Source organism: Oenanthe melanoleuca, chromosome 2, assembly GCF_029582105.1.
Source record: "Oenanthe melanoleuca isolate GR-GAL-2019-014 chromosome 2, OMel1.0, whole genome shotgun sequence".
NCBI lineage: Eukaryota > Metazoa > Chordata > Aves > Passeriformes > Muscicapidae > Oenanthe > Oenanthe melanoleuca.
The window spans coordinates 54,816,107-54,843,093 of record NC_079335.1 but is presented as its reverse complement, the minus strand read 5'-3'; the positions used below and the strand labels follow the sequence as shown (position 1 = coordinate 54,843,093).

General features: G+C 35.0%; 1 protein-coding gene across 7 annotated transcripts in view; it reads right to left on the bottom strand.

Moving 5' to 3' along the window:
- CCDC102B (coiled-coil domain containing 102B) overlaps window positions 1–26,782 on the bottom strand; it is a 134,570-nt gene extending 107,788 nt beyond the window's left edge. For 2 of the 7 annotated variants that reach the window (XM_056485493.1, XM_056485497.1), the window contains exons 1-4: window positions 26,692–26,782; window positions 10,682–11,293; window positions 8,662–8,867; window positions 4,069–4,177 (exon numbers count right to left, since the gene is read on the bottom strand). In XM_056485493.1, the coding sequence (XP_056341468.1) occupies window positions 4,069–4,177; window positions 8,662–8,867; window positions 10,682–11,281 (915 nt within the window). In that variant the 5' untranslated portion in view covers window positions 11,282–11,293; window positions 26,692–26,782. Of the gene's footprint in view, window positions 1–4,068; window positions 4,178–8,661; window positions 8,868–10,681; window positions 11,294–13,396; window positions 13,520–16,270; window positions 16,362–26,691 lie in introns of all 7 variants that reach the window. The other 5 variants (XM_056485492.1, XM_056485496.1, XM_056485495.1 and 2 more) reach the window with 5 other exon arrangements.
- Between the last annotated feature and the right edge of the window lie 205 nt (window positions 26,783–26,987).

Genomic DNA, 26,987 nt, shown 5'->3' with positions numbered 1-26,987 from the left:
ATATAAAATTTTGAGGAAAATTTGCAATGAGTATAAACAAGAATTTATTGTACATAAGATAAAATGATCATCCTAAAACCTGAAACTTCAACAGGCTTGCTCACTCCAATTCTGTGTGTGCAAACATCACAGCAACACACCAAGGATTTGCTTTGTTTTTTAGAGTCCAAAGACTTACCTCATCAAACTCAGACATACTTTTTGTGTTTCTCAGACTAATGGTTTATTGATCTGTAAACTAAAGGGTATCTGAAAAAATTGGATACCCCATTCCTGGGGATATTCAACAACTAAATTTTGACATATGTCAAAATTCTCATGTTCTTCAGAAAACATAAAGATTCCTACTCTTTCCAACAACGTTTACTTTAAACCCCCCAAGTATATCTAATGTCAATATCCTTTATTTACTCAATAGTCTAACAAACAATTTTTGCCTTTCTGTGAATACTCATGAAAATGCAACAATAAGTGTAATTTTATATAATTGCTTTCGTATTTTTAAAATAACAAAGTATTTTACATCTTTTAATGGGCAAATAGTATTCCTAGAACAAATAAAGGGAAATTATCAATTACAACACCATATGCAACTTTCTGTTTTAATGTGTTAAAACAATCTAATTTATGACCCCAAAAAAGACAAGATCAGTGCAAGTGTCACACAAAGCTGCCTGTAATGCTCATGGTTAATATGATCATAGGTTGTCACTTAACTACTTTTTTTGATTCAGTCAATACTTAGAAAACTTATTTAAAACTTCCAAATTGATGCTGAATGGATAATTTCTTAAAATGATGATCAGCAAGATCAAGGCTTTTCATATTTAGTTTATTCCAAGGTGAGTAAATACTTGTCTTTTAATGAAAGTAATTAAAGGAAGTGATTAGTTTCTGGGAGCACTAATAATCAATTCTTGGCAGCTGTGAAGCTTCCAACATTCCCCAAAATCTCTCCAACTTCCAAAAGACTAGAAGAGCTATCCATTCCTAAAAATGGTTTAATTTGCAGTGGCACTGTCACTTGCAAACCAAGCACTTTTTTGCATTCACAGTGGGAGTGTTAGGCAATATACCAAAGGAAATAGCAGATTAATTTAGTCAAGGACATGAAAATAATCTAGATATAATGATTGATCTGCTGTTAATCTAGAAAGTCCTTTGTGATTTAATATTGAAAACACATATTGGAATCAGATTCCATGTTTAGCCTAGTAGATGTCTGCACTTTATTTAATTTTCAAATTTTTCACTGTCAAAAATCTTGTCTGTTGTTCCAGCATCCACTTCTCAACAGTAATATATAGTGAGTAATATTCACATCCATGTTGTCAACACACAAGGTTTGGTTTATTTCAGTACAGGGAGAGTTTCCACTTACAGAAACCCCAGGCATCACACTGATAGAAATAATTTCATTCACTTTAGTCAGACTCATACAGATCAGTGCTTTTCTGTAATTTAAAAATGAGATTTATGTCATAAATATCAGAAGATGAACAGAATGTTCAAAATATCACCTCCTGTTAGCAATTAAAGCAATTGAGCATGTTCCCAAGAAAAAAGCAGCAACACACATATGTAGGCATGCACATGCATAACTGTTATCTATATATATGACTATCTATCTAATCTATCTATCTATCTATCTATCTCCAATGAATTCTCAAAAATTTTACTTCCTGTTCTACTCCTGGTGACAGTGCCATAGAGCCTTTCACACAGATTACATTTCTTAAGCAAAATTATTAACTCACTCTACACTTCCTGTTTTGCACAATATAACAAGCTAAAATCCTACTTAATGAGCAAGCAGAAAACAAAGAACTAAAATCTGAAGGAATAAAAATATGAAAGATAGATGTTAGTTTGTTGCTGTGTTGCATATGCATCACCTATTAACTACAACTTGAGATTTAATAGACTACTTGCAATTCTTTCCAGAACATGAAAGAAAATTAATTAAATTCCCTCCATTATTCAAAACTGATATGTGAAATTAATAGTACATTTTTAATTCAATATGTTTAGTTATATAGACACACATTTTGAGTTTTGTTGGATCAAAAAGGTTCTCTATCCATTGTCCTGAAAGCTAAAACCTGTAAACTGCAACACAAATATTTCTTATTCTTCTAGTCATGAAATGGCTAGATTGAAATGGCAGATTGAAATAAACATGTATTTCATAACACCAATCTGACACAAGCAGGCAATGTTCTTAAATTAGTCCTTCAAGGCTGATCTTTGTGAAAGTACATTGCTTTCTGGCATTGGAACTCCACCATGAGTGTGCTGACACATCTACCAGCTCTCCTGAGCACAGGAACAAGCCTGTGTTGTACTCCAAGCCCTGACAGCTTTGGTTGACTCCTTTGTTTACCTATCAGAGTTGCCTCCCATGGGACCCTTCCCAGCAGTTCCCTTACCAAGCCAATATCCTGCTCTCCTTAGGTTCAGGGTGTGTACTCTGCTGCTTGTCTTTCTTCTTTCAGGATGACCAGCACCACTATTTCAAAGTTACCACTGGAGAGGAAATTATTCATCCTCACATCCCTGGCTGAGTTCTTTAAACACCTTTTTTGTTTCCTCATTAGCTGGTCTGTAACAACTCTTACCACTATGATACCCTTACTGGCCTCTCCTGTGATCCTAGTCACAAGTCTGATTACCCCCTATCCTTCTGGAGACCTCAAAAGACCTGAGCTGCTTATAGATCTGAGAGCAGCTTCCACCCCCTCAGCCCTTCCCTGCCAGTGTTTCTGGAAGTCCTTCACAGTACTCCAGTTTGTGGATTGGCACAGTATTTTAATTGTTCCAACAATATTGTACCTCTGCAACCACACACAGCTCTAATTCTCCCTGCTTGTTTCCTAGGATTTGTGCATTTCTTTACCAACTTGACATGGGTGTTTTACCCATTCTTCACGTTGTTTTATCATTCCTGAAGTCATTTTTGCACCTATCAACCTGTGCCCTGAGCTTTCCAGCCGACCACCACTTCTTCATTTCACTGTGATCTGTAATCCCTCATTTCTTCCTTTCTTAGTTCAAAGCTCTCCTCAGTATGTTACCCAGCTGGCAGGATCGAGGAGACAAGACCTGGGTCCCCATGACCTCAACCCCAGAGCTGTGATCATTCCCAATATGCTCCATGGGGTGAGCAGTAGCATAGCAGTCTAAGGACTGGATAGACTGGGGCAATCTCTCTGCAATGTTCTGGATCCTATCCCACAGCAAGCCACATAACCCTCAATAAAGCAAGTGTGGAACACAGAGGTTTCTATCCCCACAGGAGCAAGCCTCCTACTATCACCACTCGCTGCTTCCTCCTGATGTTAATGCATGGTTTGTGTTAAAACTGGCCCTGATGCCTCACAAGTCATGGCTTTCTTCTCCTACTCCACTACCAGGTGTTTGAACTCTTTTATATGGAAAAAGAGCCATCCTACAGCTGCTGGAGAACATACCTTTCCAGCCCTCCTGCTGTGGGACTTGATTCACTGGGAAACTCACAGCCTCTGGCTGCTTCTCCCATGTGGTTCAGGCTGTGAGGCTCCTGTTAATCTCCTCCTTGCCTTCTCTGATCCTGCCCAGCCTTACTTCCTTGTCCAGATCGATGGGGACAACTCTTTTCCAGCCAGTTTCTGCACCTCTGCTGTTCTATTGCTCCAGCCCCACGGGAAGGGTGGCAGGGCTTTCCTGAGCATCCCCTCACCCCACATGGGCCCTTTCTCTCCAAACACAAGCCCTGCTGGATCCTGATCACACATTGCTGTACATTGGGACCACATGGGGATGGGGCACCAGAGCCTGCCCCCTCTGGCTGGTCCCTTCCTGGAAGGCTGTGGAGCCATCCCAGTGCCACTCCCAAGCACCAGTGCTGCCATAGCAGCATCCACACACACTCATCAGGTCCCTCCCACCTGGCTACACAGAACAATAATTGATTAATGGCAGATTCATCACACTCATAAACCCTGGACACAATTTTAGTTACAACAAAGGAAATCAGAAGTCTAAATTTTCTTTCTTATTTGATGTGATAACAATGTACTGCTAACATACCTGTTTCAGGCTTTCCAGCTTGGTTTGTCTCAGTTCTTCATATTTCCATTTCCAAAGAAATAATTCATTTTCCATCTTTTCCATTTCTTTCTCCAGAAACACGTTCATTCTAAAAAAGTATTTTAAAATTTAGCCTTGCACAATTTTGAAGCTGACAGAATAAAAATTACTTTGAATTTCCTTCTTATAGCTTGAGTTGTATTCTGCTGCCTTTGTCAATGGTATATTCTAAAAACCTATATTATCACTGCATAATTATTCCAAAAGATTCACCAAAAAAAAGAGCTAAAGAGAAAACAGAAATCCAGTAGTACAGAATTAAAACTTTAAATGAAACAAAATTTTGGGATAAACCAAAGAAAATTTGACTTCAGTTCAGGCCACCCAATTTATCACAAATATCTTCACAATTAGTGAAGATCCTCAAAGAAAAGGTATTACATCACTTGTATTTAGTATAAACAGCAGATTAAACACACGTGTACAACATGAAATATACACTATAAAGACCAGAAAACAAAGATGATTGATGTTAAATGTTAAAAAACATTATTAAAAGATGTATATTTCATGTTTCAAAAAATAATTGCTCCTGGAAGAAAATACTAGAAGAATTTTAAGAAAATGTACTGAGCTCAGAAGTACTATGCCTATAAAATGAGAAAAAATATTAAATAGTTGAAAATTCTAATACTGGCAATTAAAGAAACTGTTGTGTACCACAGTAGTTATTTTCTATTCCAATGGAGGCTAATGGAATTTTTCAACATTTTTAACAAAGATGTTATTGCTGGGCTTACTAGAACTATATTTTGAGAATATCTGGTTTAAATAAAGAGTATTAAATAAATTTGGTTTAAAGAAAAGTGTTTAGATGGAATCTGTCTGGGGCATTTCAGTGCAGCAGACTGAAGGCTTGCACAGGGATAACAAGAGCTGCCACTGGGCTGACTCAGGTTCTGGAAGCACTGTCAGCTATATTAATGAAGCAATCCACTATAGTGAAATATCTGCTTCTGTCTTCTTTTATACATAAAACTAATGTTCTTGCAGGGATCTCCTTTTTCTGCCTAGATTTAGCACATAGCACAGCTTATCTCAGCAAACACCTAGAACTCCCATAACATTACAGTCATAAAATAAACACCATTATTCACAAAGCAAAATTGAGCATTTCAGCTCAACAGTTTTTCTTTCAAAGTAATGGGATATTTCATTGGAATGATATCATGACTTCATGGGAGAACTAAGAGAGTTATTAGTGAGACATTTAATACAGTAGAAAGTGAAAGCATGAAAAATGACATTCCAATACTTTAAATAATAGCTATTGACTGCACTAAATGCAGTGAAAGTCCTCAGAAATGGTCTAATCTGAAAAGTAAAGGATGAATGTTTTGCTTATTTAGAAGACATTAGTATTTTTTGTGTTATAGTACTTCTTAAGGGAGATTAGCTCCTTCAGATACCACTAACTGAAATAAATTATTCTGATTACATAAAGTCTACTATTTAAATAAAGAAAATGAGTGGACGAAAGAAGACAGCACACATCAGAAGCAGCTTACTACTAGGTAAAAGAATCAAGCTCAGAGAATTTTTCATGGATCTTGTAACAAGACATTTTAACTCATTATCTAATTAAATCACAGAATTATGCAGAATGGTTGAGGTTGAGAGGGACCTCAATGAGGTCATCTGGTTCAAACCCCATGCCTAAAACTGACTGCTCAGGACCATGTCCAGATGGCTTTTGAATGACTCCAAGGATGCAGATTCAGCAACTTTTCTGGGAAACTGGTTCCAGTGTTCAGTGATCCTTGCAGGAAAAAAAAAAAAAGATTTCTTGTTGTTCAGGCAGAGCCTTTTGTATCCACTGTCTACATTACCCAGCCAGTCTTAAGCAGTTCCTCTTGGATATTATTAGCCATCAGTGGGGCTAGCTAGTGGGCTTTTGGTTTTAGAGGAAATAAACTCTTCTAAGTTCAAAACAGAACAAATTATGGTCTTAAAACTAGAAGACATTTAGATGAGAACACTGACACAAAATATGACAAAAGATTTTAAGCAAATGATTATGCAAAATGCTGAGCCACTCATATGGTTTGTAATTTCCATTCATGTTTATGGGACCTCAAATGTGTAATTGATATGAGATATTAGTACCTAGTAGAGGGTGTTGGTGTGTAATTTTACATTGTAAATCCAAGCCTGATATTTTTCGAATGTCAAAACATAATTTTTCATCTCTTTACTTTTATTATTTTTTTAGACTTTCTTTCTTTCCGTCCTTTTCAAAGCCTGACCTGTGTGCATAAGGTTATGTCAAAATTACTGATGATAACTCTAAGCAGAATGCAATAAGCAGAAGAACTCTCAGAGTGAAGAAGCAAATCATCTTATGGAGAGATTAGTTAGGAAACCAAGAAGGTTACTAGTTAGGTAACTGTTAGGTAACTTAGTTAGGGGGAAGTTCAAACACTGGATTAGCATAAGCTAACTTGACTCCAGAAGAAATGCAGTCAGAGTTCAGAGTGCTGCATGTAAACCAGGAACTGCTGAGAAGTCCTCTGCTGTATGAGTAAGATCATACTGACTGCTAGAGTAACTTTTGGCCTTGGGGTTCAAGCTGTCTGTGATCTGTTTGCTTTTGATGCAACACAGCTGCATGTCCTTGGCTCGAGTTCACTGAGAAAACTGCTAAGCTGTGAGAAAGAAGCTGTGAGAAAGTACTTAAGCTTGAGCCACATAAGATAAGGGGAGTAAAAATGCAAACAGGGGTGAGATTGCTGAGATAGTCATCACTAGCAACTCCAGAAAACAGGAGTAAAAATACTGACACGAGCAAGAACAAAACCTAAGAGAGAAAACTGGAAATCTGGAGTTGGAAATTCAGCAAAATCAGCCAATTCTACTAAGCAGTGGAGACCAGCCCTTTCTGAGATAGCAGGTGACAGTCTGCCCAGCAAAGATTCATCAGCTATCTCAAGAGACTGGTGACTATGACAATACTTATCCTAGTAACATTATTCCTATTTGCTGCCTGCATTGCCAAACACAGTTGCTTCCTACTTAGAATTTTTGTGCATTCTGCTTACATAACATCTCTTCATGCAGGAAATGTTGCCCCCCTGGAGAGGGAGTGCTGTTCCAATCCCCACTGTTATGTGGAAATCACTGCTCTGTGTGCAATTTTGCTTCCTGAGGTTGGCATTGCCACATGTTGCACGTTATAGACGTGCCCCAATTCTTACCCTGTGCCAGTAAATTTATTGCCTAATACCACAGTCAGTATATATCTAGGCACAAATGGGAAAATCTGTCTCTGTGAAGTACAGCTAAAAATTGGTTAGAGAAGGATGTGAACAAACAGACAAACCAAAACCTACTAAAGTTTTGCCTGAGAAGTGACTAAAAGTGAGTTGAAAAATTATCCATTTTCTTAAAGAAAATTATTATATATCTAAGCATACTGTGATTGCTGATGAAGTACCTAGCCCCCTAAATATTTCAACCCCAGGAAAATGGGTATTTGAGGCATCAGTCTCCTAACTCACAAGCATATTTGCTGCCACAGGAAAACTAAATATTTTTAAGGAGGGAGAGCATGGCCATCTTCTGCTATATGATTCAACTAGAGAATTATTGTATGCTTTCTACAGCTATCTAATTAATATAACAAAACACATCAAATACTAGTTAGGAATTGAAAGAATTTTTTTACCTCAGACTTGTACTATCTACACAACACGAATGAAATAAACAGACAGGCAAGAAATATGAAATAAAATGACAGGAAGGAAATTCTTCAGCACAATTTACCACTACATTTCTGAACTGAAAGTGTTGAATATATATGTAATAGGGAATTTTCTTCCTTTTAATTTTCTAATTAGCTTAAACTGATTTTGAAATTACCATCACCTGCAATTACAGCCTAAAGTCTGCTACTACATCATCATACATCACATGCTGAATGTTTCCTTGAAAAGCCTTTCTGTTGAGATTCAATCTTTCTCAATCTTTTTCACAATCGACCATTTATAAAACATACAACTTCTCTTAGGCCACCAAAATATACATTTAGTATTTATAAGAGGAAAATTTTAAATGCTACATAAGTGTATAATAAATGTGTTACCAGCTTTTGTCACAGACTTTGCTAGAAGTGAAGAGGTAAAGATTAACAGCATTTTGCAGCTGATTCCTATATTTTGAATTCAAAAACAACCTTTGTCATTCTGCAGTTGGCCTCTTTCAAAGTCTGCTGGTAGAGTGTATGAAAATTTGTTATTATGCACAAAGCACTTCAATAACTGGGTATAACAAATATTAGATATCATTGCATTGCAAATTGCTAATAAGTACATATTTGTATGGAACACCTCTTATTTAAATGACAGACAAGCCAAAGAAAACAATAAACATTCTGTGCTGAATTGTTTATCTAAATTCTTACTAAAGCCTTTTAAATAGCAATGAATAAAGTTTAGAACATATGAGCTATAAATGCAAACATCATCATATCTATCTTAGAAAGTGTCTTCAAGCCCTATATGAGAATTCCACAAGTAGGATATATTTTGTACTTACTCTCTTTCCTTCTGTAAGAATTTTCTCATCTCAGACAAATGCAAATTTAAGACTGATACATGTATTAAATCATTCTCTGTTGTCTTAGCTGTAGTGCCCAAACTTAGTTTTGATTCCTCCAAATGGATGCTGGGAAGTCCATTGGTGAAGAAATCAGGAGGGTTTGGGGTGAAATTTTTGTCATTTCTTTGGTCTTTGTTTACATCCTGAGAAAACAAAAATATGACACCTGAGTAAAACATAAATGGCAGAAAAAGTCTAACATAGTTCCAGCAGGGCCTGCCAAGGCTCTTCTAGAGATTTAAGGAACATAGGAGAAAATAAGGAAATAGGTAATATCTTAGATAGTTGAACTGTATATGGTAGAAGGTGAAAAATGTCAGTATGTTAGAATAACTGTAATTTTGTGATATCTCACAGCTTCTGTTATGACAAGTTTCATATCCAAAAAATTTCTAATGTGTCTTTATTAAGGAAATATATTAAATTCCTGTTTTATTGGCTATAACATTGCTGAAGACGAAATCCTGTAACTAATAAAACTAGCAATGCAATTTATCCATACAAATAATGTATTGAGAAACCCTACATTAAGAACTCTTAAACTTTTTATGTAACGTGTGGTGAAGCAAGCTTTTACAAGTTTTCACAAGGAACAAAGTATATAGATATCTATTTTGAAGACAGATGTTTTGCATACAAAACAGAAGAAAAACTAAAATCAAAATAGGAAAAAAAAAATTAAATCAAATACACGTTTTTGAGGAAAACTGAATGTCACTTATAAACAAGTTTCCCTTAGAAATGTATTTGCTTTATCATATCTGAGGAATTTTGTTTCAAAGTTAATCTCATTTTAGCAGTTTACTGACAATCTTCTCTCATATCACACTGTTTTGAGGTTTTTGAATAATGCCCAAAATTTACGTCAGAAAATACTAGAAACCACTGAAAAGATAGAAATGTTTCCCATTATCATATAAAGTTTCAGTTTTCAAGTAGAAAATATTTTATAATAAGGAAAAATAGTTGAAGTATATTTTGTGTTATTTCCTTCCAATAACACATTTGTCTGCCTGAAAATATGAAAGGCATACTTTATTTGGTAAAATTTATTCTTGTTACTAACATAACTTTTTTCCTTTTTTTTTTTTTTTTTTTTTTTTTTTCAGATTTCACAGGAATATAATATTGTTCATGTGCATTAGAAAAATTTCCTAACAGAATACATTCAGATCTAAGATCTTGGCAATTTCCCTTGAATTGAAGTAAAAATTTTCCTACTATCAACAATGCAGGGAAAAACATTTTCCTGCAATATGTGAAAAAAATTACCTATATCTACAACGACTGCCATCTATCAGAAAACAAATAAAGTTTTTACATGGTGCTGTCTATGAAGACTATACAGTGCATTCCAAGGCACAGAATTAAAAGTAGTTAAACATGAACAAATACTTCAGTTTTTGATGAATATAATAGGATCTTTTGTATAGAGCTAGGAGCTGCTTAAACAGTGGTGATACTAGACTTTTTAATTCTATATAATGACTTAATTGCTCTCCTTGTCTTGAAAATTTGCAAAAGAATTGCCTTACCTTTTCCCATGCTTTTGAAGTTCAGGGAGAATTAAATAATTTTATTTTAGAAGCCAAGAACCTAATTTGCTTTTTTTGGGGGGAAGAAAGAATGTAAGTATACAAATCATGGTTAATTCAGATAAGACAGATAACCTTTTACCATAAAACATGAGAAGGAGTCAAAACAATACTGTAAATTATTTGATATAACAATCTGCCTCTGTTCCTTAAATGTCTAGTCTTAGTGCAAGAGTATGAATTGTTTTCTGTATTTTTCTGTATTAGAAATATTTAGATGGGGGTTGGAGGGATGAAGGGTTTTGCTAATGAATGGATCAGGCAGCATTTTGTTCAAAATTCTGGAAACATCCCATTTCTACATACACATCCATACTTTGCCACTTCTTCATGAACAATAAAAAATATTTCCCATTCTTTACCTTTGTGTCTTCTGCCCCAGGAATTTTGATGATTTTGTTTATGTCTTTTGGAGATTCTGGTTCCAGAAACATTAACAGATTTTGGTCTTTTTTAAAATAGGATCTTTCAGAACAACAGCATTCTGTTTTCCAAGCAGTTCCATTTTCTGAATTTCCCTTCCCACTTGCTAAATCCTGATTTAATTTTTTAAGCACACTTAGCTCTTTTATGGCACTGTCCAGTTTGATTCTCAGCTGCCTTGCTTCCTCTCGTGCCTTATTTCTTTCTCCTCGAACTTTGCTCCATTTCTCCCTCCAATTGGCGGTGCAGTCTGACCACCAGCGCATGGTCTTCTCCATCTGGGCAGCTCTGGCTTTGACTTCCTCCAGTTCCTGAATTTTTACTGCTTCAAAAATTTCCCAATCACTGCTGTAACTTGCATGCATATCTGCATAATGGGGTGAATCTGGGAAGAAACCTTGAGATGGAAGATTTGAATGACACAATGTTGGTTGCCAACATCTATCTAATTTATCAGGTTGTGTTGGTTGGGTCCCAAAAACCTCCATCTCTTCCATTTGCTTCTGAATGGAGTCTACATTCATGTTTTGATTCATCATCTAATTTCACTCCTAAAAAGACAAAGACAGACAATAATTTAGCTTTTCATTAATTTTATTGTATTAATAACCTTCAACAGTTGGGGTTTTTACTGCTTTAATAGTGAGATAATTATGCTGATCATGTTTTAAAAATGTGCTTTTTCAACAAGAAATAGCTATTCAAATATATTTTATTTAATACATTTTGAGTACAGCATAAACACACATACCTATTACTTGGCTAGGATTTTTTGCAGAGGAAGAGTCATTAAATAATCATAGTGTTCTCAAAAATGTTTTAATCTAAAGAAAACAGATATAAGCTTTCTTCTTTCAAGACAAGATTGAATTGAATTAACATATATTTTAAGTATCTACTAAGAGGAATTTATTTGTCTAGAACTACAATCACAAGCCACATGCCTTCTTTCCCAAACTGTGGAATTTCATAATAGGCAAAGCTTGCCTTGTAATTTGCATACCTAAGAAAAAAAAATTATCAAAACACCTGTGACCTTTGGATTTCCTGTTTTTCAAGAGAAAAATGAAGCTATTTTTTAAATTTATTTTGCTCTCTGCATTCCAGAAGATTTACAGGTAGTATATTCTTAGAATATTCTTGACAATGTAGCACTATCCTGCTGTACTGTACAGAGCCTACCTCGTAATGGTATGACTCAGCTAGTAAATCTTGCTGCATTCTTTTTCATTATTTATCTTTTGATTATTTATTACTTATTTGTCCCAGAAGAAAAATAGTTTCTCAGAAATTGCTTCCCTACCCCAGTGTGGAGAAAATGCTGATGTGGACAGTCTGTAGAGACTAGCCACTTATATCTCCTTGGTTTTTTTCCTCTTGGTTGTGTTAAAAACAAACCAGAGCAACCAAACAAATAAAAATTCAGACAAATAAACAAACTTAAAAAACTTGCTACTTCAACAGAAGACTAAGTAGTTAGAAGTAAAAAAGAAATTGCTTTTGCATTGCCATATCCATTTGTAAGAACATGTTTCTGTGTTACAGCAATTAGTGCCAACACCTGCATTTGAAATGCAGAAGGCCAATGCTGCTTACAAAACACTGAGGATTAGATAGTTTTGGCAGTATGATTCAACTATGTCTCATTTCAACTGAATAGAGGTTTTTGCAGGTTTTGTTCCAGTTTTCCAGCTGTTTTCAACTTTTCTATGATTTTCAGGACAGTTATTTGCCATTTGTTAGAAGCTTATGGAGAGCTGTTGTAGTGGAGTACGGATATGAGAGGAGGAAGAGGACAGTGAAGGACTCCCAGTTCCCTCATTATCACTGCCTGGTGTAGTACCATCAAACCCACAGCAACACCACACAGATGTAGCAGAGCTGCTGCCAAAGCTTCATCAAGGTTCAGCCTTTCTTTTTTCTTGACCTACTTCCAGCAATTTAATTTGAATAAGCCTTATTCAAAATACAAAGATATTGCCACCCGCAAACTTGTATGAGGCCCAGTAGAGAACAAGTAACTAAATATTAAACTCTTGCAGTTGGTTGTTAATTTAACTTCTGGGTTGTGGTAATTCCTTTGTTTCCTAAAGCTCTAATTAAAAAACCAACCAAACAAAACCACAGTAAATTTTAGATACATAATAATATATATATAATGTATTACATAATGCAATAAATACATAATGAAATAGTTGAAACTTCTGGATTTTTAAAAAATACAATAACTTTTTTGTACATTTTTTTTGTGTCTGCCCCAAACTAGTAGTTATCTACAGAAATGTTTATTACACTTTTCACAATCAGTAGTTTTTTTCAGTGAATTTTGCTGGCTTCTTTGCACATTCATTAAAAGAGAACTTGGGGATGTGCAGTTTACAAATCTTAAAAGATGAAGAAACAAGAATGGTAATATTTTTTTTTTTTACTGAAAATTTGAAAGACCTGAGTTATAAATGAATCAGAATAGTCTGCTGCTAATGTCTCATTACAGGTTTGAGGTGACTTTTTTGACATTCCAAAGCTGGAGAAATGTTAAGGTCACAGATCACAGGATACTAAAAGGAAACACTGGTCATGAATCCTTGCTCCCCTCCACTGTGATGGCTCATGTGTCCTTGAGGCTGGGACACTGCCAGTCAGACCAGACTTACAGCTGCAATTATTGAAGTAGGCTTGTACAGTAAGCTGGGGGTGTCTTAGGCTTCTAATCATTTTATGATAGGCTGAATGTTGCCTGCACTTTTGAGCATGAATAGATGATTCCAACTCTGTACCTAAAATTCAAAAAAATTAAGAATTAAAAGAAGTCATTCCTCCTTCAGAAAACAGGAGTGCTCATTCCAAGGTGGTAAAGAGAAGGAAGTGCTTCTATTTGTATTGACTTGATTATGTCCTTTGCAGTAAATCTAATCAAAACAGGTTTTTTAGATACCTTCTTTAAGATTGCAAGAGGTAGAATAAAATATCATTTTTTTCATTAAAAGTGACAGATCTCAACACAATCCATTTCAGTGGCTGGCTGACTCAGGATTACAACAAAAAAATAAGAGAAATATTTGCTGGATAAGTGAAACAGGTAACATGAGCTTTATTAAAAGTATGAATTATGAAGATTTGTGCTTGTGTTTATTTTCAAAAATGTGGACTAAAATATCAGTTTTAAAGGAAGCAAAGATTTAAAAATTAGAAAACTGTGCTGTTTATTGTAAAAGTTCTGAAACTGTCAAAAATCTCACAGTTCAGAAGAATGGTTAGGATGGACTTATAGTTCATATCAATCTACTCTTTCATGTTCTCAAAAACAATGTGCTGATGAAATTATAATAAAAACAAGTCCAACAGTCCAACTGAAGATTGTTGTGGAATCTGTTGATACTGAATCTTTAGTCATCTCTATAGATATAGTGGTATTTAAAAAAATAGTAATTCTCTTCTCTGGTATATGACCAGTCCACAGAAAACAGCATATATCTACACTGAACTCTGAAAACTCTCACCTCTAAAATATCTATAAATGTTCCAGAGGGAACAAGAACAATTTTTAACTTGTATGTTAAAGATAATTCAAAGAAGAAAGGTCCATATTAATGCCATTAGACAGATCTCTTGACATCAGAAATATCACAAGTCTAAAAATCAACAAAAAGATACTGTATGGAGTTAGTTTCAAAGTCACTACTTGAGTTTGCAGCAACTGACTAGCTAGCACAGCACGTGTAGCTCAGTGTACATAATTGCTTTAAAAATATAATTGGACAGAAAGATGAAATAAACTTAGAAAATTGGATAAAAATTGGGGTTTTTTTGATCAGTGAAGCCTTCTGATAGTTCCACTCATAACAGCTGAGTGATAAGAAGGAACACAACATCCCTTTTAAATTTTTTTTCTTAACGGAATACTTTAAAATAAGTATGAACAAAGTACATGAAGCAACATTCATTTTGTCATGTGAGTGAGGTGTGATGATAGAGTGAGAACAGAGTGATGATAGTTCTCAGGGGAAAAAAGACACAGACATTTGGTGAACATGGCAAGGAACACAGGTCTCAACCATATTAAATTATATTGCAACATTTCCTATTTACCTAATGATCCTGACCACCAGTAAGGAAGAGGAGAGCTCTTGATTTATTTTTGCAACATATTGTTTTAGGTAAACAGCAGTATATTCACCCTTGGTGGCACCATTAACAAAATCACCAGGAGAGAAAAGAATTATTGCACTTTTCTCATGTTAATACCTGCTCATGGAACTCAGCTTTTTCAGTCAGTTTAGTAGTTAGGGAAGTGCTTGAGGATACAATTTCAACATCCTTTTACTAACTGCATAATTTAATACTTAGTTATATGTCTCTTAATTACTAAGACCTCAGCAAAATTGTTTTTTAAGGTATTCTGTTTTTAAAGAAAATGTCTGCTTTAGATTAAACCAGTTAATTTTCTTTTGTGCAATTTATAAATTTGATAGGACAAAATGAATCATAGAACTGAACATGTTCTATTGTAAGTGTAACTGGAAAGTCAGAACTTTCCATGGTATTGCTGCAGATCACCCATCAACAAACCCTGACAAAAAGAGAAGGCTTTAAGGAAATGGGTGGGGGTGATGTGGTCATTATGGGAAGAATATAGGAAGTAATTTAACTCACTCCCTGAAAACGTGGCTGTTTACTAAGGGCTGATAACTATCAAGCCATCAACTCAAGAAGAGATCAAATTTTGTGTGTCTGTTCCTGTTGTAAAGTTGGTTTTAATTAATAACCCTTAGGGATCACACCCAGTGGTGAGATGGAAAAATATTGCCAAGTAAAGGATTGAAATGTATGGTGAAAAAAATATCACACTGGAAAGTGATTTATGACATAGCTCAGACTAAAAACATAGCCATAAAAAATTGTATTCAGTTACCAAAACCCTAAAAATCCTGGCAACATGCAGCCAGGAGGCTGATCATTTGGGTTGAAAAAATATAGCACAAAACTGAACAAGTACCTGGTTACAGGAGTGGCTTTGACACACAGAGGATTTATTTCAACAGACAATAAGGGAGGATGTAAAAAAGAGAAGTGGCAAAAGTTCTGGTGAAAAAAATTGTATATTTGTGTCATTTTTAAAAAACAATGGTGCAGCACATTTCCAACGTTGCACCAACTTCATGGAAGGCAAACTAATCTGGGAAACTTCTCATGTGCATTACCAGAAACACCTGGAGGGTGAAAAGAAATCCTTACAGAAGCAGAAATAGTGGTGGTCAGAATATATTCCCTGCCTAAGCTATCACTGGTCTCATAACTGATTTAAGCCAGTGATTTGCTACTTCTCCCTTATCCACAGAACTATAATCTTGGCATCGATAACGTTTCAAGAATAAACTAGGACAAGCTTGGTTTAGTCCAAATCTTGTACAATGGATTTTCCAGCTAGTGCATCAGCCTCAAAACAGCAGGACAGTAAATCAATGGAATAAACTACTAAACCAGCAAATACACAGAATGGATCTATTAATACTGTGTGGGAATCATACCTGTGAGAACTTGTAAGTTGGCTGCACAAGTGACAAATTCCCACAAGAAGAACCACAGATAAGGAATTCATATCAGTAGCTGCCCAAAATCCTGTTCAAACAGAAATAAAACCCTTCTGAAGTCCATATAATCAGGCTGCAGTTAAACATACAACTCAGGAGTTATCTGTGTGCCTCTCCTTTTACAATGAAAAAGGGAACAAGTTAAAAACAACTGAGGTTTGTATTATGTCCAAGACCTGAGTGTCTTCCTCTTGCATCACCATGGCAACACTGATACTTGGAACATATACCCAGAAGTTATCTATAACAGATCCTGCATTTTGGAACAACTCAGGTATTGTCAGATCCATGACAACCCACCTTTAAACTGGTTAGGGGAGGAATACCAACCATCTGAACATCACAAGGACACGTATGGACAGCGGGTGACAATGCAACATTAAGATCTAGTTGACCTGAACTGACCTACATGTAGTTAACACTGGACATAAAGCTGTACATGGCTGTGACAACAACAGAGTGAAAGGGGTACTACAGGCATGTAAGGAAGCTAATCATGTACTAGTGGCCCAGAATACTTACATCATATATACACAATGAGAAAATACACAGCAATTATTTCATAAGCACTCCTAAAAATCACTGTGCATATCAATGTAAATGGGCAAAATAATGGGCAAAACATAGCTCAGGGCTATGAATTTAAAAACAATCCAGCCTACTTCTTACTAAAAGTGCTCATCACTTAATGCAGTTGCATTGTGTACAAGAGCCTATGATTGTGGCTCTAAAATTAATTACAATGAACATACATTGAACATAACCAGTGTGTACACTCCTGCATGGAATGAAAGCCTTACTGATTACAGTGACCATCTCTATGATGATAGCTACAAAGTCATTGGCCAAAAGGACATGGAGGTTAAAGAAATATTAGTCAAAATCTGTTGGGTGAAACTGGAATAAGAACTGAATTAAACTGATACTAAAATCCTACCAAATAAATTTCTTAATATTACAAGACACTGAAGCTAGGATAACCAGAATGACTTGGAAAACTCTAAGAGGAAAGAAGAGTAAGAATATGACAGTAATGAACATTCAGATGATCCCAGTGCCAATGTGAGTGGCCAGTGGGAGAGCAGCCTGCACCTAGAGCTCAGTGGATAGCAGGAGATAAGGGCTGATGTTACCTGCAGCCAGCAACTTCTGCATCTTCAAAAAGCAACGACCTGGCAGCTCCTTCAGGTTACACTAACTCATGGAAGTGCTACAGAGCAAACTTCTGAGAGGGAAATTGAAAATGCCTAAGGTTACCCCCAGGGTTTTTGCAGCAGATCCAACATCAGGCTGACTGATGAGACCTTTGTGCTTTCAGGGAGAAAGAATGAGACTGGCATCGACAGCTTGGTAACCAGTTCACAGAAAAAAATACAATTTAGAGAACTTGTAAATAAGAGAGCTTGTGCATAAGGGAAATAATGAATTAGTGAATTCATGTGTTTGACCAGTCTGTAAAAAGATAATTCCGCCATTGTTTGATGTCTTTATATTTTGGTGGTGTTGTTTGAGGCAGAGGATTTTTTTTTCCATGTTTTTTTTTTTTTTTTAATGAGCTCATAAGCTCATAAAATAAAGTTCAATTTACAAAGTACACTGTGCTGTAAATTTGAGAGGTCCAAACAGACTGTGACATCATACAAAGATTATCCTACTTCATGAAAATTCAAAGATAGTGCTTTCAAGACTTTTTAATGCACAGCCAAAGATGATTCTGTTTATAATTTTTTTTACAGCTATAAAAAATATTAATGATATAAAACCATATGGTATATTTTAAGCTATGTTGTTTCCAAACATTGTATGCCTTACATGTGTCATAACTAAAAATCAGCCAAAAAATGGCCTGAAGAGACAAATAATGCTAATTGTTTACTTCCTATTAGGAGTTATGTGATAATTTTTCCCTCTAGTCATACTTCTCTAGTTTCCTTTTGACATAAAAATCTCAATAAAAATCTAATTTATTTCCAAAACCTGTTTTATTTCCTTCTCATGTCCAGTAACTAAAAACAGTTGTGAAATGAAAATGAGAAAATATAAAGTTTTTAACTTCACAAAGAGAAGTGGTTTTGGGTTTGTTAGGTTTTGTTTCAGAGACGTGTTGTAGTTGTTTTGTGCTTTTTTGTCCAATTAGGAAATCTAAAAAATGCCTGAAAAAAAATTTCATCTTAAGATATCAATTTGGATAGTATGTGTTAAGTGTCTCTTTGAGATAAAATGAAATCACAGTGGCAATTCATTAATGTCCTGATACATAAAACTAAAATTATGCAACCTCCTCTTCCTTCTATAACATATCATCTGCCTGAATATTTTAAGTGCAAGTGACAATGTCAGGCCTAAATCGCAATTTCCAATTTCTTTAATTGTCAAAGTTCCAAAGGAACATTATAAAGACTCAAATGCTTTACCAAAAAAAAAAAAAAAAAAAAAAAAAAAAAAAAAAAAAAAAAAATAGAACTAAAGAACATTAGCCCAAATTATTTGACAGGTTCAAGAGGAAACAGTAAAGAGAGAATTGATTCCATTGGTTCCACATTTCTTATAGGTCTGACCAAAGTTATAATCTTGGAAACTCAGAACACCACTATTTTTTCTCATTTTTTCTTTATAGTACAGGCATCTTTGCCTTGAAAACAAAATAATAAATTTAATCTCAGGAGACACTAAAAAACTCTAGAGGCAGAAAAGGTGTAGGACCAAATATAAGTAAGCCCTTGATAGTAGGATCTATGAAAAACTGGAGTCTGATCTCACTTCTGAGTTTATCAACACTAGATCATGAGCTGGAATAAGATGACAGAGAGGGAAGGCAAAACCAGAGATCCAAGTTTCAGCTTGGCCTTCTATTAAAAACTCCATACACAAAGTTTACCATCTACTCTATCAGGCCTAAAGAGTTAAAAACTAGAAAATAACTTTGGGAAAGTTAGTAGCTCTGCAGGGAAAATTGCATTTTACTGCAATACAGTAAACACTGTGACAGTCACAAAACATTGTGACACACAAGGCATTTCTGAAATAACCCAAGAAAGTGCATCATTATTTTAGTTGTCCATGCATGGCTAAATTCCCAGGAGAAGAGGTAAAGGATGAGCAGTAAAGAAGTGACTGAAAGTCAATAAACCAAGAGGAAGCAGTAAGTGAAAGGACTCAGAAATGGCTTATTTTTTTTTTTTTCCATATTTTAGTAGACTACCCAGAAACCAAAGGAAATCACCATAATGCTGAAAAAAGCATTTTGCACTATGTGACAGGATTAAGTATACTGCTTCTGGATATTCCAGTATCCATTGTGATACCCAAAATTCTCTGACTCCAGAGGAGGAATCCTTTCTATTATTGATAGCAATACTTTGCTTCTCCTGAAGGTTTTAATAATTCACATTATGGCATGTAGGGTAAAATTGCATATATATAATTTATATCTTAAAAAAAAAAACCAAAACCAAACCAAACCCTGAAGTAGCCCTAAGTGGCCCTTATGCTGGCCACTCCAGTCACGTTGCAGTACATCCTCATTTGCCATCCTTTTCCACAACCTATTCAATTCTTTGAGATGAGATTTACAATTCTAGGTGTAAGTCGCCCCACTCATTTTAGAGAAAATAAAAACTCTAGTATGATAGAAATTCTTGTGAAACAAAGGCTTGCCATGTAGAAGCCCTAAATATGATGCTTTCAAAGGTTGCCCCTATCATGATTCTTCTGAGCAGTGCAATTTCTGAGAAGCCTGCTTCTCCCAGTTTTAACAATGCTGCCACAACATCCAGGAAATGAGACAAAACTAAGATCACAAACTGTGAATCCCAGAATACACAACTTTTAGCCAAATGGGTCACAAAACCCCATGTAAGTATGGAAGAGCCACAAGAAATAAGCCCCTTTTGTGACAAGACTGAACTGCCTTAAAAGCAGCAATTCTGTACTGTTGTCAGGAACTAGCTGTAAGGAACATGGGGAAAGAAGAAAAAAGGCTTTATCCCTCAAATCTATTCTGCCAGCAGAAACTGCAAATATGAGAACACTGTGTACAAAGGAAAGGGGTGAACAAGATAATCAAACATTCCCAGATACTTCCCAGGCTGAAGGTCAGTTCTAAGCATAGGTGGAAACAATCCAGAAAAAATATGCTGGTAACAGGAACAATAAGTCTCTTGCAGGAAACATTTACTTCTTCATGAAGTTTCACAAAATTTTACATTTGGAATGTTGCTTTTATTGAAATGATTACTTATACCATGGTTCATCTAACCATGAGGTGTATGAATTGCTTCTGTAAAATACAGTGAAACTTTCCATGCCAATAGCAGAATTTAACCACAGGACTGGTATAGCTGTCATGGTTCAAATATTTTAAAAACTGAGTGACTGATTATTTCTTTCTGCAGAATAAAAACACCCCCAGGTAAAGTGAATTTTTTCTATTAAGTTACACTAAGACAAAAGGTGTCAATAATTAAAAGCAGTAATTTAGGACAAGATTTCTTTCACAGCATATTTTACATTATTGTTGTCAGTGGGGGGGAGGGTGTGGGGGTGGTCTTAAAGCTTGGTCAAAAGGAAATGCTGTAATTCTCTTTGGAAAAGGATACAACAGAAAAAGGACATGGTCCACTTTGCTGTGGTCTTATGTACTGTTTTTTCCTTTTTTCCTTTCCATGTCTAAATATCCATTTTAAAGTAAAATCCAATTAAGCATTTCACTTGTTTTTTAAAACACATGCATACAATATATCTTGTATAATATTGTACAGACTATATAGATATTGTAAATACTATACATAAATACTATAAACATATGCATTAATAAAAAAGAGACTTGGAAGGTAGTCATAGATTACAATAAACGTAAAGACTAAACAAATGTTACTCTTTCTTTCACCTTTTTTTTTTTTTTTTTGGCTGCCACTTTTATAAACTTTAAACAGTCTGGATACTATTTCTTCAGATGAGAACCAGAATTATATACTTACTCTGATTTAGGTCTAGTTGGTAATACAAGTGATTACATATCATTGCAATATCTTTCAAAGTCTTTATAGCAACAAGCTGATGTTTCTACACATCTTTGAAGTTGTATTCAAATCCTTAGGGTTAAATATGGGTAAGATAAATATTTGTACATAGAGATGTTGTCATTTACTACCCATCAGGCCAAAATAAGCTCTGAAGTACTGCCTTAAAGATAATTTACAGTAATTTCATTTCCCAAAGAATGTTTTGTTTGATTACAAACTTTCATAACACTTCACCCATATTTTTTATACATTCAAATCTGTAGTACTGATGCTCATTCCTTAGCCACTATACTCAAAAAAATATATTGTATAATCATATTATGCAGGGATGGAAGGGACTGTGTATGACACCAACAACTTTCCCAGACAATCTCAAAAAGAACTAAGCACTAAGAAGAAGCTAAACCAATTACAACCCAACTAAATTTGGTAGCTGTGGCTTTTGAGACAGCTTGTTTGGCTAGTTCACCTTTGATTAACACTTTTTACTAGGTTATGATCAATGGAAATAAGAAGCAAAATAAACCTAGGATAAGTATGAACTCTCAAAGTTTTATATATTTTCAGAGTAAATGACTTACAAACAGGTTTACAAAACCTAGTGTAAACTTTTGAGTTAAACAATTAGCCAAGTCCCCTAAATTCTAATCTAATCTCTGTGTGAATATCTGTAACCTCCATGGAATATATTGTCCAAATCATTATTAGGAAAAACAGGTTATGAATCAGAATATTAATAATAACTTCATTTGAGAAGAGATTCAGAATGTATTTAAAATAAGGCAATGGTTAATTCATGCAAAATAATTAATATCAGTTAAACATCTGGTCTAATAGGTATCTTCTGAATAGCATAGTGAGATTTCTTTAGAACAATAGTAATCTGTTATTCAAACTTGAAACAGGTAATTGCTTCAGAAGAATAGGATTCATATTAGTTAATACTAGTTCACTATACTGAAATACTATATTTTTCTAATGTTTATGGCTAAAGATACAAGCAAACTCTTCCTATGATTTACAGAAACTCCTATAGGCATCTTGTTCTGCAGGCACAATGAAATTTCCTCTTAGTAACATTAAGTGGTATCTTTTTTTTGTTTTGTTTAGTTTTTGTTTGGTTTGTTTTCAGCAGTTCCACAGCTATGACTAAAAATAACCAAGTGCATGAGTCTTCCTACTGTGTTTACACAGAAAGCAGGGTAAGTTTCAGCGAGTGTTTAGCATGACAAACATTTTTTAGCCCACATTGAAACGAGCTGCAGTGCTGACAGGGTCATTCCCTTTCCTGGGAACAAGTAGGAAAAGTAGATAGCTTCTTACACCACTCAGCTTAGTTACAAGAGAACCAGTGGTCAGTCACAATAGAGAATCTCAAAGAGTCAGCTGGATCTGAGTGGTCAGTGTGGCATTACAGGACATGAGCCCAGCCAGTGCACACACTCACTGCCTTGCTTATACTGACACAGAAGAGTATCTTGCACGGAATCCCTCTGAACTTTCCAGAAAGAGGGAAGACTGTACAAATGTAGGGAAAGAATACCCAAGGTATGCATCATGCACAAGCTTAGACCTGCTTTGAGTATGTCAGTCATAATTGGTCTTAGAAGTCTTTGCAAGCATCAAAGCTGGCTGTAAGTTAAAAGTCAAAGGAGACAAGAAAACTAAAAAGATTTCATTCAGCTGGTGATTTTCATGCAGGGTATTAGTTAAAGAGTTTAAGCTAAATGAAACAAATATTTGCAGATAAGCTATAAATACGATTATAGCACACCATTATGACAAAAGAACATTTTATCATGTCGAATTCTCAAGGGTTAAATTCCTTTCCAAGCTATTGATAATATTAGCATTCTACTATTTCATGTTCCATTTAGTTATGTCCAAAAGCCAAATTCACCTTTTTGTGAGAACCACCGTAGCTTCCTATTGAATATAGTTGAGGAGGCTCAACTACTCCCAAACACAACTGAGGACTTCATAGTTCTGTGGGATTTTTATCACATTTTTAATTGGGCTACAGGTCAGGTCAGCTGGGCTTCTTTCAGCCTCAAAAGGAAGCTAGAAAAAGGACACTGAAGACAGACTAACCATTCTGAAAAGCACTTTACTGAACAAGAATTAGGTCAGATGCAATGCTAAAACAAGTTCATCCAAACAGTAGAGGTCACTTAAATGTATAGAGAAGCTTCATTATTTAGACAAAATCATCACAAGTTTATTTTCTAGAGTTTGTACCTCAATTCTAACTTCTTCTATGTTACTCATTTGGAAAGTGAGCTTGAACTGGATAGCTTCACTTTCATTCTTTCATTTATAGGATTTTTTCCTTACTAGAAAAAACCCACTCACTGAATTGGTGGGGGGGGGAGGTTGTGTTTTGTTTATTGGGTTTTTCTGGACAGTGGCTTTTTTGGTTTTTTCTTTATTTTATTCTACTTTCAATAAAGTGTGAAGATGTAATGCCATATCCCTGAAAAAGTTAAGTTTCTAATCCGTGCTTATACTCTAAGAAATTCTTCAGATTTTTAAAACCCTTAACAGTATCTTAAAACCATATGCTTTATGATATGAGAGATCAAGAATTGTCTTGTTAGAGTTGAAATAATTTATGATGCTTTCCTGTTCAAAACATGACCTACTTTTAAAAGAAATTTCATTACACTGGGAGAAGGGAAAACTTATCACAAATATCTGATGATTTGTGTCAGACCAAGACATAAAACATTCCAATGCTTATTAGGACACAAAACAATTTTTCTTCAAAACACCACTCAGAGTCTAGAAACAAGTGATTTTCCCACCCACATAAGTAGACAAGTAAGAACACTCATGAGTATTTTGTTTTCTCTGGGTCAGAGCATATCCCTTTGGCTGGTTCAACTGTTCTGATATAATCACATCAGAATTAACAATTCTGTTGTGCAGAGATGCTTTTCGTTTTATCAGAACAGTTTTAGAAGCTATATCTTCTATAATTATTATTTTAAGAATATTTCTTACAAAGAGATTGCTATTTGGACATTTCTATGTAATTATTCTTTTCCCTAACCAGCCTAGTATTTTAACACCATCTCATGTCTTTCAATAGCTCAAGGACTGTGATTTAACATTTGTGTGATTTAATGCTGTAAGATATTATCTTGTGATAACCCCAACTCCCCTAAATCATCCTTGAGGGAAATGAGAAAAGGAACAATCCACATTGTGACTTTAACCTGGATTCCACAGTTCCTAGAGTAGTCAAATAAAATAAATCACAAAGTATCATCTATTGTATCCTAGCTGTTACTTAAACTCATAGAGAAGCATGTCTATCTATTCTCTCAGTGCCCACTGAGGTCAGTATGTAGTCCCACTAAAAGAGAAAATATATTTGAATAATTGGTGACTACTTAGTGTGGCAGAAGGGAAGTTTTCACTCTTTTTGCAAAAATGGACACCTAAAAAAGTTATGGAGAAACATCCAGGTCAACTGAAATTACATTTAAAAAAAATATTTAAAACAATGGGAGCTTTCATGAAAATTCCTCCCTAGTATTCCTCCAGTAATGTGATTGACATTAAATAAGAATGGGCTTGGCAAAAAACCCAGTCTTACTTAACCTATTGTAAATCAGACCTAGATTACTTAATTAGCATGAGCAGAGAATCAAGCTGCTCAGGAAGGATCATTTTCATAATAAAGCATTCAATTAAAGATCATTGCATGGAGTAGAACGGGAAGAGGAGTGAATAGATTAGGTGAGCCTTGGAACAGGCTTCCCCAAGAAGCTGTGCATGTTCCATCCCCAGAAGTGCTCAAGGCCAGGTTGGATGGGGCCCTGAGCAATCTGCTGTACTGGGGGGCTTCCCTGTCCATGCTGGAGGGATTGGGAACTAGATGATCTTTAAGGTCCCTTCCAACCCAAACTTTTCTATGAATCTATGATTCCATGAATATCAAATTTGTACACTTCATATGGTTTCAGTATCTACCCCTCCTATGTTGAAGTAAATTTAAGCCTGTTCATTAACAGCTTCCTTAGTGCATTCATTTTCAAGTGATTTGTTTTTCAGATTTACCTGAGGTTACCATTAGTATTTTATACTTAAGGTGAAAGAGTGGTCTCAATTATAAGCTGACTACATGCAAATACACAAAAAAAACCACCCCCAGACATCTAATTTCACATTTTTCAATTTAAATTTTTTATAGATGTTTCTGGAAGTAATATGACTAGTTCTATTAATTATACCTAATTTATTTTGGAAATTAATTTATATTCATTATATTATTCAAAGAACTGCATTCAGAAACACAAAAGTAACTTTTCTAACAACACAATAAATCTAAATCAAAAACTAGGAGTCTAGCCATACAATTATTTATAGCAGAGTCTGCTTCATAAAATGTTTGTAGGAATCAGGGAGAACTAATACAAACAAAATGCAGCTATCTGGACAGTCAGTGGGAAGCCCATTAGTACTATTTGCTATATCTGCTTATTAAATTCATGAACATTGCTTTTGAAATTGGACCCTTGGTTCTTATTGCTAAAGGGATCATCCACAGTGTCTCACATCATCTCTGATACTTGCCTTTAAAATAATGACAGACTGAATATACTAGTCCAGCATCAAGAAATCATAATATATAAAAAAAACTTTCATTGCATTAGAATAATACAGTACAGCTGAGAACGCATTTTTATTGTCCCATCTTCAGCTATTTTCTGAAGGAAGTTAGGATTATACAACTCATTATTGAGTTGCATAACTTATGAAAATAGAAACACTGTGAAAACACTGCTTTCCAACAAAAATATGCAGTACGAACTTCTGCAAACTCAAAACAATATTTTCATGACATTTATGTCCATAATACCACACCCATTTAAAGGTAGCAAAGTTTTACTAGCTTATGCCATTGCATATGCATTCCACAAAGTAATTTTAAAAAGGTTTGCAGCAGTAAAACTGCATAATCTGTGAAATTTCTGCATTTATACTAATTTCTAATCAAAACTAAGAAATAATTTTTAACAAACTGTCACTTAGAAAAATTTAAAACTTACCTAGTTATGATAAGTAAGCATTTTAGTACCCTTGCAAAACAAGTTATGTTTAATGGGATGTTAGAAGTAACACTACTTGATAGTAGCAAAAAACATAGAAGAGAAGAATCTAGTTAGATATAACTTAGCACATACTTCAGATACTGTTTCCTGATCTTCAGTACTTTTGCTGGGCATTTCAGATTGTTTTCCTCCTTAGCATCAGCCTAATAGTAACTCATACTTGAAGAGATTTATAGAAATTAAACATTAAACCCACAAGCTTAAGACCCCTTACCCTGTGAGTTTGCTGGGCTCCTCTTTCTTCTCAGTGCAACAGACACATGTGTAAACAACAGAATTTCCTACATCCTTTTCTCATCGGCACTGTACTGGGACCTGGCCAACTGGATTATTTACAGCACTAAGGCCACTCCACAGTAACTTGAAAAAGATTCTCATTGGTCAGGCATTATCAAAACTAAAACCACATTTTTGTTTTAAATACAAGTCATTTATACAAAATAAAACTTTTTTTGTCATACTGTTCTTCACTAAGCATTATTTGTTCAGTTTTCATTTCTCCCTCCCTTT